The 16,744-nt window shown below is 45.3% G+C and overlaps 1 protein-coding gene across 1 annotated transcript; it reads left to right on the top strand.

Moving 5' to 3' along the window:
- Positions 1-2,150: 2,150 nt before the first annotated feature.
- On the top strand, positions 2,151-15,891 carry LOC109734544 (uncharacterized). The gene is made up of 18 exons (XM_073497090.1): positions 2,151-2,989; positions 3,696-3,893; positions 5,306-5,389; positions 5,532-5,591; positions 5,959-6,003; positions 6,104-6,303; positions 6,429-6,935; positions 7,152-7,248; positions 7,321-7,512; positions 7,583-7,678; positions 7,907-7,969; positions 8,072-8,146; positions 8,853-8,903; positions 9,070-9,147; positions 9,665-9,799; positions 9,974-10,081; positions 10,195-10,260; positions 13,995-15,891. Exons 1-18 carry the CDS (start codon positions 2,315-2,317, stop codon positions 15,696-15,698), a joined length of 4,434 nt encoding a protein of 1,477 aa, XP_073353191.1. The 5' UTR covers positions 2,151-2,314; the 3' UTR covers positions 15,699-15,891.
- The last annotated feature ends 853 nt before the right edge of the window (positions 15,892-16,744 follow it).

The following is a 16,744-nucleotide window of genomic DNA, read 5'->3' as shown; positions in this document are numbered from 1 at the left end:
ATATACCCATGCATATGTAGTGTAGCTCCTTGCTTGCGAGTACTTTGGATGAGTACTCACGGTTGCTTTTCTCCCTCTTTTCCCCTTTCTATACCTGGTTGTCACAACCAGATGCTGGAGTCCAGGAGCTAGAGATCCCGAGGATGATTCTACGTGCAGTTCGGCTTCGAGGAGTAGTTAGGAGGTCCCAGGCAGGAGGCCTTGCCTTTTCGATCGTTGCTACTTTTGTGCTAGCCTTCTTAAGGCAATCTTGTTTAACTTATGTCTGTACTCAGATATTGTTGCTTCCACTAACTCGCCTATGATCGAACACTTGTATTCGAGCCCTCGAGGCCCCTGGCTTGTATTATGATGCTTGTATGACTTATTTTTATTTTTAGAGTTGTGTTGTGATATCTTCCCGTGAGTCCCTGATCTTGATCGTACACGTTTGCATGTATGATTAGTGTACGGTCAAAATGGGGGCGTCACAGCAGCTGCCCAAGAACGTTGGGCTAGGCCAACGTATGGACTCGTACCATTATAAAGTCACAGCGACGATCAGCGGGATGACTTGACAATCTGGGACGTACAACAGTACAATCTAACGGCTCGAACAGCAAAGCGCTATGGTGGCTCGGTGGTCGCTCCGTTGTATTGTTTTTTTAATAGTAGATGTGATAGAATCTATGAAGTGAAGATGACAACAAATGAGTAATAGTGCTTGAATTTGCAAGCTATACAACATTGGACTGGCTTTATCCAACGGTTAATATTCAAAATTATTTGTATACTATTGGTGTATTTATAGAATAGCATCTTATTACTATGGTCTCTAGAGTCCCATGTTTCACATGCTTGGCAATTGTCATTGATCGTTTAGTTATGTAGAAAAAAAATCTCTAGCACAGTTTGCACCCACTTCGTCCACGGACGGTTGGTCGGGCGGAGGCCCTCCAACAGTATCCCTCATTTTTGGCCGTGGACTGTGACTGACTATGAGCCGGACGAACTGTGAGGAGAAAAAGTCGAGCGAGAAGATGTGTGCTATGGGAAGGTGTGGCTGGACTGACAGCGGGTCGGGCGGATTGTCCAGACTCCCCTATTCATTCCCTCAATTTGTAGATAGAGCGGTACATTTCAGACGTCCAGTCTAGTCCACGGACAAAGGAGGACACATTTTTCTTCAACTGAAATGAGAAATAGCATTAAAGGTCTAAAAGTGTTCGAATCGTTCTATCCAGACATATAGCAAAGAAAATAAGGGTCCGCGTTGGAGATGCTTTAATATACTTCATCTCTACTTTTCAACCATGCTCTTTGGGGAGATAATATTGAGCTCTGAGAATTTGAGCACACAAAAATAATCCAAATTTGAGACTAACCTGAGATTGTCAAATTCAAAAGTGTACCTTCCAAAAAAAAAATAAACCAAATTCGCATATTAAACCGACTACAGAGAAAGAAAGGGCCTGTGCTAGGCTATGCCAAATGGCGTCCGCTGGTTGGCTACAAGGGGAACGTTTTCTTTTTCTTTGTTTAGATAGAGGTGAGGGTTCTTTTCGAGAAAGAAACGAACAATGCTGGGCTATGCCAAGTGGCGTCCGCTCGTTGGCTGCGGTGGGAACCTTTTCTTTTTCTTTTCTCTTTTTCTGACGGAGTTGAGGTTTTTCTTTGAGATGTTTTTTTAAAGATGAACGTGCGACTTTTATTTCTGAGATGGAGGTGACGACCCATGTGCTTTTTTAAGATGAAAACAAGCATACCACGTGTCACTTGCTGGTTGGCTGAGTGAGGAAGTTTTTTAAAGATGAATGTGAGGTTTTTTCTCCTTTTTTGTCGAGATGGAGGTGAAGGCCCATGTTTTTTTTGAAATGGAAACATACGCACAACTTGCTCTCACGTTGAGCTATTTTTCGAAATAAATAAAATAAAGAAAAAGCTCGAACGAAGCTCACACCGGAAAAGGTTCGTGCCTTTTGGCTTCGTTGGTGTATACAGTATGATACAGTATGTGCAAAATCTCACGTGATGCGGCCGTATTGTGAACCCACCTGTCAGCGAGACAAGCCTTACAAAGAGCAGACCTGCCAGGTGGGCCACCTCGCTCGCCCACCTCCCCCTCCGTCCACGTGACCCCCGTTCCCGTTCCCGTTCCCGTTCCCGGTTCCCTTTCCATCGGGCTATTTTCTTTTCCATTTTCGTTTCTGTTTTTACCATTTATTATTAATTCTCTCTACGATCTCGTCCTCTTCCCCTCCCCCTTCCGTTTGGTTTGATCCCTGGCATTCAATTGCGCGCGAGGCGTAGCCCGTGCTCCGATCGCGCGGCGCGTATGGCGCTCCCCGGCGGCCCCGCCGCGCCGACGCCGGAGCCGGAGCCGCTCAGGCTGGCGGAGGAGGAGGTGCGGGAGGCGGAGCTGTTCGAGGATGCGGTGGACGTGTCGCCGACCGCCTCCGCGCACCCGGTGACATGGCGCGAGGGCGAGGCCGCACCGTCGTCGTCGCCGTCGATGTCGGTGTCGATACCGCACCGCCACGAGGCGGGGGCCGCGGACGAGGAGGAGGAGGCGTACGAGTCACCTCCGGCGTCGGGGGCGTCGGGGCATACGGGGATTGACGGCCCGGGGTGGTCGCCTTCGGTTTCCGAATCGCGAGAGGGCAGCGCCTCGACGTTGGGGCAGCGCGCCGAGGAGGTGGGGAATTGGGTGGCCCCGTCGGGGGCAGCAGGCTCGCCAGGGATGGAGGACTCGAGGTCCAGGTCCTCGTCGGCACCGCCTTCGCCCAGGCCGCCGTCGTCGCCTGCGCCGCAGACCAGGCCGCACCCGAGGCACGTGCGGACCAGCAGCTTCCAGCGGTTCCGGCAGCAGATGCAGCGCGCGTGGAAGTGGGGGCCCGTCGGAGGTGGAGGAGACGCCGAGAGGAGCCCCAGGGAGCAGTTGCTGCGCACTACGGTGAACATTGAGGCTATGGCGAACCAGAAGCGGCAGTGGTATCAAGTCCACGCCAAGGTGCGGGTACACTGACTGCTGTTTTGTTCAATCCTGCTCATCATATACTTGTGCGTTCGGATGCAACTTTTGTGTAGCCGGGTGATCTGCATAGATAAATGATAGCTTAAGTGGTAAATCAATGCAACTAGCTCGACAGTCTTCGCATACTTAGAAATGGGCAGGTTCACACTGTAAGAAGATGTGAAATAGCAGCTGACAGATGGAGTTCTAACACTTCCTTTTCCTATTTTCACTGTTTGTTATATACGGTTCAGCAACAGTCACTAGTCAGGTTGGTAAGCAGATGATCGAATTACTATACCATACTTTATTGTTTAGGGCCGCATTGGAGAAATTTTGCATACTCTTAGCAAGGCAGTTGATGCGTGACGATGCTTTTCATTCTCTTCGGACATTTGGCATACCATGAACAGACTATCTTTGCGGTATTTGAGTGTGTGATTGCGGAGCAGCCAAAGTGAAGTTATCTCTTACTGCTTGGATTTAATTGCTAAATATGTCCAAGTATGTTTTCTTGAGAGCATATGTCCAACTACAAGAGTGCTTTCCTGGTAGTGTGTGGAATTTCTCCTGCACTTTTAAGTTTATAGAGAGGGCTTTGAGACTTAGCTACATTCACCTGCTCCTTTAGTTTCTCTTGCAGTTTTTATCTGTACTTACCATGAACTTTCCCTTTTTAAAGCTATGTTTACGTCTCTTGCAGGATCAGAATCAATTTAAGGAACCATCATCACTCTTTGAACATTTTTTCGTAGTTGGACTCCATTCTTATGCAAATGTTGCAGTAGTTGAGGATGCTTTTGCAAAAAAGAAAGCTTGGGAGTCTAATGTAGCATGCTCAGAGGTTGTTGATCTTAGTAAAATTCAGTACCATGGACCAATACCAACCATGGAACCACAGGTAGGGTGCTTTGTTGACTACTAGGTGTTCTTATGCTTTAAGGGAAATTCTCTATTTCAGCCCCGTCTATTTCGCAAATGTTGTGTGTTAAATCGAATTTTAGCTGAGAATACACTCGTCTTCTCTAGATGATTCTTTGTAGTTAGCTATCCTCTTATTTGTCTTTTGGTTTTCTGTACATTACTCCCTCCGTTCGGAATTACTTGTCGCAGAAGTGGATGTATCTAGACATATTTTAGTTCTGGATACATCCATTTCCGAGAGAAGTAATTCCGAACGGAGGGAGTACATGTTATGCTAAAATGTAGAGGGTAACTTTTGCGACTTGATCAGGGCATAACATTAACGTAAGAGACTCTGCAAAAACAAAACAAAACAAAACATAAGAGAGGTGTTTGAGCCAATTGGTTAGGTAGCTGGATCATGTCATAGTTACATAGGACCACTGTTCATCCATCCATAAATTTATTTACTCACAGCATAACAAAGGATACATATTAATTATCTCCAAGGTCAGTAATCAATGATAACTGTATTTATTGATAATGCATGCAAAGTTATTTACCATAACAAGTTCTTTTTGTGTATTAATGTTACTATATGTTTCCCATAGCATGAAAAAACTTATAGAGCACCCCTATATGTCTGCAGCATGGTAATACCAAAAAGCACGCAATAACCGTTGTTTAAAGAAACTGAATGTACTACCTTTTTTTAATGGATGCAGCTTGTGGGCATTTTTTAGAGTAAATTGCACTTTGGATCAATGGTCGGTGGCTATTCTTTTTGGGTAGGGAGAGAGGATAAACAACTGTGTGTTCTCAATTGAGTGCTGAACTGTTGTGCTTGTGTGAGTTGGCTCTGCATACTTTGTAGTTAATTCTTTTCATAGGAGTAAGAATCATGATCTGGATGAAATTTCAGATTATTTGGAAATAATCCCAGAGTAACAAGCTTAAGGTCTCCTTATCACAAATTTCATTTCAAGTTCATCTGAAGGTCCGCACATGTACTTTCAGTACCTGTTTCACCAGTAGCGGAGCCAGGCTGAGCTCATGCCCAGGCCAGCCCTATAGGCACATGCGCTACAGTGCACTACAGAAGATACTGTATCTACAGTCACCCCTGAGTTTCTTGGCCACACCCCAGGCGGCGGCCTGGGCTGCCTAGGGCCCTGACGCCGGCCCTGTGTGTCATCATCTTGTAAGCCTGGTTCGTTGACGGTAATATTGGTTTCCATCTTGTAAAGCCTTGATAGCTAAGCTCTGGAAACTTCAGTATCCTAGTTTACACTGGGACAGACAGCAAACTTTAATCCTGATTTCTCTGGGAGCTTGGCCTCTAGATTGTAGACTCACTTGCCTGTTCTGATAAATCATCTCTGATCTACTTTTCCCCTTTTTTACTTGCAGATTCTTTTCAAATATCCACCTGGAAAGAAAGAGGATATTAGAGAGGCTGATTTACCCTCGTTCTGTTTTCCTGAAGGTGTAAAGGTTAGATAAATAATGTTCTTGCTGAATTTGTACTGCTCCTATTGGCTTCTTTAAGAAAGTTCTTTCCCTTCTCTCTTTGTTTTAATCCTTTTAGATATGCTCTGCTGCAATTTTCTTGATTCTTTTTAATTCAAAATTTCAGGCTCGCTTAGTCGAGAGGACTCCTTCCATGAGTGATCTAAATGAAGTGATATTTGGGCAGGTGAAAATTAGTTGTAGCAGGTTTTGGGAAACCTCCTTATATTGGCAGTTTTTCGTCTTACCGCCCACCTGTGGTATTTAGGAATCCTGTTTAGGGTCAATGAATAATCTGCTAACCTTATTTTCAAACATGACTTTTGTGTAAAGTGTAGACCAGTGTTTGTTTATACTCCCTCCGTAAACTAATATAAGAGCGTTTAGATCACTACTTTAGTGATCTGAACGCTCTTATATTAGTTTACAGAGGGAGTACTTCTCAACTTTATCTCTGATGGTTCCTTGCACATGAGGTTCCAACTTGAGCTTTCCAGTTAGTGGAGGCTTTCTTTTGAATCAAACTTGCTAAATTGTATGCATATTTTACATAGGAACATCTGTGCCGAGATGATTTGTCCTTTATCTTCTTCCTAAAGGTTTGTTTGTTTATTCATTTCAAATTTTGACATTCCTGGATGATTGTATTCAGGTATTCTCGATTGTTCTTTTCTTATTAATTATTGTTGATGACACCAGGTATCGGACAATGCACCACTATATGGTGTTTGCCTTCATGTCCAGGAAATTGTTCAAAGAGCCCCTGGTATACTAGGAGCAGTCTCACCCCTAAATCAGACTTCCTACAAGCCAAGCCGTTTCTTGGTTTCTGCACCACGTTGTTACTGTTTACTCACAAGAGTACCTTTTTTTGAGCTACATTATGAGATGTTAAACAGGTTTGTCCAGTGTATATACTTCTATTTGTCTGAGCTAATAACCATGCGTAACATTCCTAGTTTTCTATCTCCCGAGTTCAGTACTAAGATGTGATCTGTGTGTTGGCTGTCAATTATATGAACAGCATAATTTCACAGGAGAGGCTCGAAAGGATAACACAGTTTGCCAGTGAAATTGCTCTGGCAGGGCCAGTCCCCCGTTCCTTGAGAGAACAGTTACAAGATCAATCAGATGGAGATTTTGAATCTCCAAATGGGCTTTCGTACAATGACTGGACAGAATATGCTGTACCTGTCGACAGTATATCAGGTCTTGTTTCTTCACCAGGACTTACATCAGAAAGAGACGCCCCTTCATATTTGTTCAGGAGTTGGGAACCTAATTCTCCTGAAAGTATATCTGCTAGTGAGACTTCAGAATCTAGTTATGCAAAAGAACCTGAGAAGGAAGGAAGACATAGTTTCCAACAATATGAAGATTGTATATCACAGAACACGGAATCCCGCTGTGATAGCTTTGGAAGAGCAAGTAGTACTTCTGAGAATGGACATACTTCCCCAGATCTTCTGTCCATGCATTCTCCTATCTCTACAAGATTAGAACGCACACAGAGTATGGAGTCTTTACACAGGTAACCCTGATAATTTGAAAAATAATTCCTGCAATTGTGGAGTGCAATTTATGGTGTCGATCACATCTGCTAGGATTTATCTGAAATGATAAATAATCTGTTTTAGGATCTTATTAATGATGATGTTGGAATGCATAGATCATTGTGAACTATGATACGTCCAGTATTATCACATCATTTACCTTATTAATTAAGCATCCTTATGGTTTGTGACAGTTCAGTCAAAGGTGCTGGGTCAGATGAAGAAGACGATGAAGTAAATGTGAAGAATGAAAGTGGTGTTGATGATGGCAAAGTTCTGGGATGGGCTAAGGTTTGTCTGTAATATCAAGTTTGAAGAATTCCATCTGATGGCTCTTGTCCATACTGATCATTCCTATTTTAGGCACACAATAATGAACCTCTACAAATTGTTTGTGGTTACCATGTTCTTCCTCTGCCACCTCGCGGAGGAGAAATTGTCTTCCAACCCCTTGAACATCTCCAGCCTGTTAAATACTCCCGACCTGGATTATCATCATTGGGGTTAGGAGACACAAATTTGGACAATGATTTGAATTCGGCAGAAACAAATCTGGTAGATAATTGACTTTTTACGGCATTATCTATAGCACCTCGCCCCTTCACTAATCATCAATTTTATTTAGGTCATTGTGAATGCCCGCTTGGTCGCTGCAGAAGAAGCTCTTGCATTATCAATATGGACTATGGCTACAGTTTGCCGTGCTTTATCTCTGGAAAGTGTATGTTGCATTACCCCTTTTTGGTTCAGTTAAGGAGGTCCATGAGTTTGCATTACTATTTATCATATATCAAGGAAATTTGTTAAGAAGATTGCAGCAAGACTTACTTCTTTCCCCTTCTCTTTTCCTTTTTTGAGGCCTGTAATAACTCCCTATACATTATATAAGTGATTAGTTGCCATCATTTGTTGGCTTTGTGTATGTTAAGTTGTTTCTGTTCTCCTGCAGATACTAGCATTATTCACTGGAGTTCTGTTGGAGAAGCAAATTGTGGTAATATGCCCAAATCTGGTATGGTCTTTCAAGTACCTTAGCTTTGTGACAATGTGTTCTGGTTTTATGCTATACTTGATCCTGCTGATTCTAGCAGCTCTCTCGAATGCTTAACTGCAGGGTGTACTGTCAGCAATTGTTTTGTCAATTATACCGATGATTAGGCCATTCCAGTGGCAAAGTTTACTGCTTCCTGTAAGTTATATTGAATCCTGTAGCTGTTGAAGTTTCTATCCTGTTTTGATTTTAGTAATACCATGTTAGTATATCAGTTTTTTTGGGGGTGGGACTGGGAGCATGGGTTTCATCTGCTTTGGTCTGCATTCTGCTCAGTTTTGTCCATTCTTCTGCTCATCTCTGTTGCATCTTATTATATGTCAATATGCCGTAAGGATTGTGTTAGCTAGAAACTGGTGAAACTACTGGCTGTCTGGCTGCCATTAATACTATTTTCTCTTCAAATGATCCACCACCCTTTTATTTAAGCTATCCAATCAAGTTGTAGATGGACATTTTTTGAAGAATATAAACTGGTAACTCTATTTTGGCAAATAAACTGGCAACTTAAATAGACAATCGCGAACAAGGTCTGTGGTTTGTAAAGTTGATCAGCAGGTGTGCCTTCTTGTTACATTTCACTATGACGCAAAGTGTCACTGATATTTCGTCAAACAATGAATTGGTAATGGTTCAAAAGAGTTGGTTCACATGTCACCAAATTCAGTAAAATATGCTGGATTGTTTTGTGTATTTGCACATGTTACCCAACCATACTTATATGTTTTACCAGAACATATACATACTTGTCGAGATTATGTTCAACTAAAAGAATGATAGATCTTTAGCTTATACATGTCTCCCAACAGTATTCTGTTCTAAGGTACAAACAATTGCTTTGCAGGTTCTACCAAGAAAATTGATTGATTTCATCGATGCCCCTGTCCCTTTCATTGTAAGTTTGACTATGCTTTTAAACTCATTTATTGGGTTGCTGCTATTTAAAAGAACTACCAGTTACTGCAATTGCCAATTTCTGCATGTTAGCAATCTTGAACCAGTCTTATGATAGGTAGTCACTATTAGCCAAATTTTCAGGGATTGTATGTTCTCTTCTACAGGCTGGTATCCAACATAAACCCCCTGATATCAAGATGAAAGCGTCTAGTCTTGTCAGAATCAATGTACAGAAAGATCAGGCAAGTGTGACATGTTCTTTCCTGATATTAGAACTGTCTTGGAAAAGGATGTCCGAACCTTTCTTTTGTTGTAACAAATGGAGTCTTTATTTTTTCTCTCTCTATTGTATTGTTGATATGTTCACACGTGAACCTGTGAGCCCTAGGAAAGTGTTCAAGAGAACATGGTCAATATTAGTAGGTAGGAGTTGATTTTACCCCACAAGTGCCATATCACTTCAGAATCCAGCATAAACAAGAACTACAAAGGCTTTCTTTTTCTGTTTGTTACTATATGAGCATGGTCCACCCTAGGGGAATAAACTATCCAGTCTAATTATTCCACGTCTGTGTAATGACAACAAGTATCTCCTGATCTGATCATGTCTGATTTGCAGTATTTTACTTGTATGAAGTAGCATTCATGAGTAGATACTATCACACACTATGCACACTACAATGCGAGCATATTTGGTGATGTAATGGCAGAAAAGGTTCATTCGTACTGAATGTTAGTTTTTATTTATTAATAATACAGGTCAAGGCAAATTTATTGCCTCAACTTCCACGTTACAAGGACCTTGTTTCTGATCTCAGTCCAATTCATGCTAGACTTTCATGTGAGAATGCTTTGGCCAAGAAACATCCTATGTATAAATGCAACGAAGTTCAGGTATTAATTTTTGTTTACTATGTGGAGTGCGGCTCCATCCTCTTTGGAAGCCATTATTTCTTCATCGAGAAGAAAGTTTTACCCCCAGATCCTGTTCATGTACAGCAAATTTGCCTATACTCCATGTTTGTAGTTTTTAAGGTAAAGATGGTACTTGTTTGGCTGATATTGCAGGCTAAGGCATCTTGTCAGTTCTTAAATGTTCTGAGAACCTACTTGGAGTCACTTTGTTCTGAGTTGCGCTATCATACCATCACCAATGTACAGTCAGATAATGACAGGGTTAGAATTATACAGTTCTGTTTGCACTTTACACCATGACGCTGCTTCAGTGCTTTACCTTTTTGAAACACCGTAAAAATGCACTAAACGATGTTGGTCTTCTGTCTGATCAGGTTTCCTTGCTTCTGAAGGACAGTTTTATTGATTCCTTCCCCTCGAAAGATCGACCGTTCATGAAGGTTTTTTGTCAATCGAGTTTTACTGAGTGATTTCCTTCCTATATGCATGTGCCACTGTTGTCCCCACATATTCTTATAGCAGTCGATATGTTTTCCAGCTCTTCGTGGAAACACAGATGTTCTCTGTTCTATCAGATTCTCGACTTGCCGCATTTGAAAACGAGCACACACAGGGCTTTGCTTCAGCTGGAGATCAGAATATGAACTTCGATTGATTGGACAAATGGAAAAAGAAAGCAGGGCACACCTACTGAGAATAGAGGATTGGACTGTGCACAAGTGGCCGAGTCCGTTGAATGGTAGGGCTTGCCTAATGTAAGAAGACAACCATCGGTTGCTCCCAGTTAACAAAAGTAGAATATGATGCAACCCAATCTTTTAAATGGGATGTACATATAAGGTAGAGAGTGAGTTTTCGGTAGAGAGCGTTCTACCTTTTCGTTCACAAAAATATGCGATGCACATGCCCTTAATGAGTATATATGGACCAAATAGAAATGTTACAGTTGCTGTGTACTTGCACTAGAGGTGGGGTTTTGTTCCAAGTCTGGTCCTTTCTGTGCCATGCAGGCCCATATATATGTATATATAGTGAAAAGAACCGTGTAAATAAGATGAGCTTATCTATTGCCCGGTTCTCAGCTCCCATTTAGTTCTGCGAACAGTGGTTGGAATTCCAGGCGCACAGTAATCGATTCAAGTTCTGATACCGCAGGGAAAAATCTCTACTCTTGTAAAAAACCGAGTTGGTGATGATGGTGTGCCTGCCATCTTGTAGTATAAACCGTCCGATCTATATCCGACGGATAGAAAGCAAACTATAACAATTTTACAAAAGATACCCGCACCTCTCTCCACATTTACAGATAAGGCCTTGCCTTGTTCATCCTTATCTCCCACAACCTCATTGATGAGCAAGGAAGTCTCTGGAACAATCTGGCATGGTGGCCACTGCCGGCGCAGTTCATCCCCATGCCTCCGCCCAGTCCGACCACCAGTCACCACCACGCCCCACTCCTCCTCACCTTATCTCTCATCTTTCTTGAGATATCATTTTTTCTATGAAATTCTCGAGATACATTTTTTCGATAAAATTCTCGAGATATCGTTAGTTTTTACACATGGGATTACTCCTGCATGTGTCAATCACAACAGGTGTTTTGTAAAAAAAATGCATCTTGATGTTCTGTGCAATGCACGGGCATCTTGCTAGTATTAAGTAGATTTCACTGAGTTGTTACACGATCAATGATTGTAAAAGTCTGGACGTTATGATCTGTTTTAGTGAATATGATGTGTATCGACTTTGTAACGACGACATGTGCATATTCATATCACATCTGGAAGAATTTGGAAACCAACATATTCATCTTCATCATATCACAACTGGAGGAAGTCTGGCAGCCACCGAGGCGAGATGATCATTGTAGCATGAGAACTGAAGGAAGATAAACATAGTTGGGCCTAACAGAAAGACGCTTGCTCTTATTGAACAGGAGAGCTGGGCGATGCAGCAACCTTAACTTATTTCATCACACAAATGACACAACTTGTGGAGAACGGTATTTGAGCGCATGATTCTCATTTTCTCCAATGTGGAGGTCGTTGGAGCATGATGGCGTGAGCGAAACAGAAAGTGGATTTTCGGAACCGTGGGTCCTGGCCTCTTCGGCTCCAGTATTGGATGTCGTCAATTTTAAAAATGGACACGCGTCAATACCTCTGGATATGTGCCCTCAACGACATTTCTATACAAAGTTAGCTTGACTGAGTCAGATGACTATGCATGCGGATCTCATGGCTGATGAAAGAAGTAATGCTACACCTACGAAGGGGTTGTGTAATTCTTACGTGATTAGACAGCTCGCAAGTTATGATTGGGGTTAGGGGGAAGGAGGGCCTAACCCCAGTTAAATTCAGAGGGAGGGAGAAGTATTGATGGAAAGTTACGTAAAAGGTTGCGTTAGTCTTTGTATAGGTGTAGGATTATTGCTTATGAAAGGGTGGTTAGAGGTGCGCCATGGTTAGCAGCCTCCTGCCAACCGACCTTACTTTTCCCGTGAACCCTTGCTAGGTTACCCAAGCGAAGAAAGCTTCAAACGTTTTCATCTCCCTCACGAGAGACTCCAAAGCGTCTAGGGTGCTTCGAAAAAAAATATGTATGGGGTTTCCCTTGCCTCCCCGTCGTCGATGTACCTCGTTTCCCGTGGCCTTAAGAGTTTGAAACATACTTCCTCCATTTCAAAATAGATGACTCGATTTTATACTAGCTCGAATCATCTATTCTGAAGCAGAGGAAGTATTTTTTTTGCGTACTTTAATACGAAAATCTGCATCTGAGCACGGGCTCAGCTGCACCCGCTCAGAAAAAAAAAACTAGAAAATTCAAAAAAAAATCTATTTTTTTGTGTGTGGTAGATAATTTGATGCGTAAGGTCCGTTTCAAATTTCAACTCGTTTGAACATTTGAGCAGTTCTGGGCAAAAAAGACAATCAGGTTAAAACAGTTCCCGAGCAATAAACTGTTTTACAAACCCCGATTTTGTCTTTTTTGCCAGAGCTCCTCAAATTTCCAAATGAGTTAAAATTTGAAACGGACCTCACACATCAAATTATCTACCACACAAAAAATTAGATTTTTTGAATTTTTCTAGTATTTGTTTTGATTTTTTCCGTGAGAGCGGGTGCAGATTCGCCGCACTCATTTGAATAGTCCATAACTAAGAAGTTATTAGTGTGGTACTATTACCCAATGGCAGATCCAAAAACAAAAAAAATCTAGAGACCATTAGGCATGTTCCGTCCCTGCTATTGCCTCAATAGCAATATTCTCCACTAACAAGAAAAAAGTAGGAGAGTGTCCATCTCAATTTCTCTCCACACGGACACTCACCCTCATGTACGCAAGCAAGAAACCACCACTTCAAAATGCTTACGATCATCCTCACATTCACATGCATACATTGGACGCCCGCTTATAAATAGTACCGAGGTAGCGCCGCACACACACCACACTTGCCTTGAAAATCCTAGACGCACGGGGTGTTTCACGGATTGTCCTTCTAAACTAGTCTTCTCCCCCCTATTTTCAGTGGGGGTGGGCCCCACACCCTGATTTTTATCCAATCAACAGATCCCGACTAAGCCATCCCGTGAATCGTGTAAAGTGTGTGTAGCATCGCTCCACTTGGGCAGTGCAATCATCAGCACACGCATACCTTACATAGTGAAGCAAACAACACCTTGAACCAATGCATCCTCACGCCCCGAGCATCCGCGTCAAGATCCCCGACCAGCTGCCCACGCTGTTCGAGCCGCAGAAGGCCACGCCGAACCCGCGCACCACCCGCTCCGGCAGCACCGCCGAGGCCGAGGCTGCCGGCGACGCGCCGCCGCCGTGGCCGGAGCACCGCCTCACCGTGCTGGCCCTGCAGCTGGCCGTGCTCGAGAAGGCGGCCAGCCGGCTGGGCACGCTGGCCTTCATCTGGGCCACGGTCGTGCTGCTGGGCGGCTTCGCCATCACGCTGGACCGCAGCGACTTCTGGTGCATCACGGGCCTGCTCGTCATCGAGGGCATCCGCATCCTGGGCCGCAACCATGAGGTGGAGTGGCAGCGCCACCAGGCCAGCCAGGCCCGCCCCGCCACCCGCGCCGCCGTCCCCGCCTTCTTCTGGATGCAGCTGCTCTCGGCGTCCGCGTGCGTCTTGCTCTCCCTCGTCCGCCTCATCCACCAGCACTACGGCGGCACCGAGGACGCCCGCTCCAACCGTGCCGCAGCGCTCAACATCTTCTACGGCCTCGCGCTCACCGAGGCGCTGCTCTTCCTTGTCGAGAAGGCGCTATGGGAGTGGAAGGTGGGCCACCGCCGCCTCCTCGAGTGCGTCGCCGACGACTGCAATCTCGCCGGTGCCTACGGCCAGGTCGCCGTACGCCGCTTCTTCTACGACTCCTACTCGCGCTGCCTCAACGGCAGCATCTTGGACGGCCTCCACATGGGCCTCGTCTCCTACGCTGATGATCTCATCACCGCGGGCTCGCGCGACGAGCAGAGCCTCGGCGCCGGCATCCTCGTCGCGCTCGTCGAGTCCGACCGCTTCGCCGAAGCCACGCTCCGCAGGATCAGCGTCTCCGCGCCCACCATCCAGCGCCTCATCGAGATGCTCAGCTGGAAGGACTCCTCGGAGCGCGATGTCCGGCGCTCGGCCGCCGCCGTCGTGTCCATGCTCACCGGGAGGAAGCTCGTCGCGCTCCGCGTCCTCGGCATTCCAGGTGCCATCGAGTCCGTCGCCTCGCTGCTTTATGCCGACCTCGACGAGCTCAACATCCTCGGCCTCTCCACCCTCAATAAGCTGGCGCAAGACCACGACAATTGCGACAAGATTGGCAAGACCAGGGGCCTCCTCGAAACCATCATCTCCTACTCCAGCATCGACCATGCGCTGGCGTCGCCCTCGCAGAGGGACATGAGGCTCAAGGCTGTCAAGAAGTCGCTCCGCGTTGTCAAGAGGCTGGCCGGCACGAGGGGGGACACCGGGAAGCTGCTCCGACGGGAGCTCACCGACATCGTCTTCACCGTGAGCAACGTCAGGGAGATCCTGCAGCGGCACGACAATAAGTTCCAGTCGGAGCTGCACCAGTTAGCCATCGAGATACTCACGAGCCTCGCGATGGACGAGGACGCCAGGGAGATCATCGGCGGGACGGGGGACGTGGTGAGCGTGCTGGTCACCACGTTCTTGCCGGCGGCGTTTACGACGAAGGAGTGTCAACGGGCGGACGTTGTCCGGGTGGAGGCCGGCGAGGCGCTCGCGATGCTGGCCCTCGAGAACAAGAAGAACTGTGGAGCGATCATAATGGCTCTTGGCGGAGGGATCGGGCGGCTCGTTGATGCGCTGAACGACCCCGTCGTCGTCGTCGGTGCCGCGAGGATCATGCACAACCTCTGCTCCTACTCCGGCGACGAGTGGCAGCTCCCTCTGAGAGGGGTCACCGTCGGCGCCGACAAGGTGCTGAGGTCCATCACGGTGGAGAAGGCCAAGATCCTCAACATCTTTATCGGGCTCGCGGCGCAGATGCTCCGCTTCATGGAGCCCGGGGAGCTCCGGGGGAGCCTCGCCGCAGCGGGCGTGGTGGACACGGTGCTGGCGAGGTCGCTGGTGCAGGTGCTGCGGGAGTACAGCCGCCCGTCCATGGACGTGCCCCGGGCCCGACGGTACACCATAGAGCTTGCCATGGCATTGATGCAGTCGGACGCACGCTACGTGGTCCTGTTCGTGGAGCTCGGCATGGAGAGCGAGCTGAGGCGCGTGGCCATGACCACCTCACAGCTGGAGTGCTTCAACGTCTTCTCCGGCAGCGTCGGGCTCAGCCGCAGAGACACCAGCGTCTGTTCCCTCGTCCAGTCGGCGTTGGAGCAGATGAACAAGGGCTGGAATTAAGCCCTGAAACTACCACATAGAGTATATATATATAGTGTAGATTGCTATCTGTTGTACTGTTCTTCTTTCTATGCATTATGATTTGTTACTCATCGTGTATCATCTCACGCTACTCACACTAGAGTAGTGCATTCTGTAAATATATAATGCGTGGCATGTTAAGTGTACAATCAATGTAATATCAATTTATTTATAATAGACCGGCATAAAAAAAATTTAATCATCAGCCCATGCCATTGCATGGGCTAGTAAGAAAACGATAGATTAGAGGAGGCTCCGCCCAATACGAATTCTTTACCTATTAATTGAATGTATGTAGACACGTTTTTCTCATTTGTGAGAAATTTACACGTAGCAAAACTGATGTCGGTGGCAGCCTCGTTGGTTGCAATATCATGTGCCGCACACGAGAGGACTGTGTTTGCTATGTGTTGTCATGCTATGATGATTCGATATCAATATTTTCAGCCTTCAAGTTTACATTGGTCATGAATGATCAAGGATAATCTTTTACGTGTCATCTGTCAATGAGTGAGAATTTCCTCACCTCATCTATAAAGTTCTCCATGTTTGGAACCACGGAGTTCTTCATTACAAATGAAATTAGATAAGTAGACATTTCGTTCATATAATCTCCGTGGCACCCTTTACAGCAAAAAGACAGAAAAGCCATTGGTTACATTTAGGTTTAAAACCTACATATTCCTGCTGTTCGGAAAGAGGGACGGGTCAGAAAACATAACTTTTTTGTCCATGTTTCAAAAAGCTTACCCTCACGTACCTCTATTGCAATGTGACCAACAACTTAATTGTCAGATTTCGACTGGCACAAACAACACGCAGTATGTCATCCATCAGGTTCCTTTCATCCCCTTTCTTGCCCTTTAGGTGCTAAGACAATATTATAAGCACCAACTACATCACTTACATCATTCTTGAGGCACCAACTTCTTGCCCTTCAGTTTTCTGCAAGTTGTGCTAGTCTATTCCACCATGAATCCGTTCTGACATTGAAGTAAATGGAAAGGGAAGTGCCCATTTCAGGA

The sequence above is a fragment of the Aegilops tauschii genome, chromosome 4 (genome assembly GCF_002575655.3).
Source record: "Aegilops tauschii subsp. strangulata cultivar AL8/78 chromosome 4, Aet v6.0, whole genome shotgun sequence".
NCBI lineage: Eukaryota > Viridiplantae > Streptophyta > Magnoliopsida > Poales > Poaceae > Aegilops > Aegilops tauschii.
Note: the sequence above shows the minus strand (reverse complement) of the source record. Positions and strands in the feature narration are given on the sequence as shown.

Excerpts from the sequence above, each read along its gene's own strand:
- LOC109734544 (XM_073497090.1), top strand. The coding sequence starts at position 2,315 with ATGGCGCTCCCCGGCGGCCCCGCCGCGCCGACGCCGGAGCCGGAGCCG. Across the intron at positions 7,513-7,582 it reads ATTCGGCAGAAACAAATCTG|GTCATTGTGAATGCCCGCTT; the intron begins GTAGATAATTGA and ends AATTTTATTTAG. Across the intron at positions 9,148-9,664 it reads TCAATGTACAGAAAGATCAG|GTCAAGGCAAATTTATTGCC; the intron begins GCAAGTGTGACA and ends TTAATAATACAG.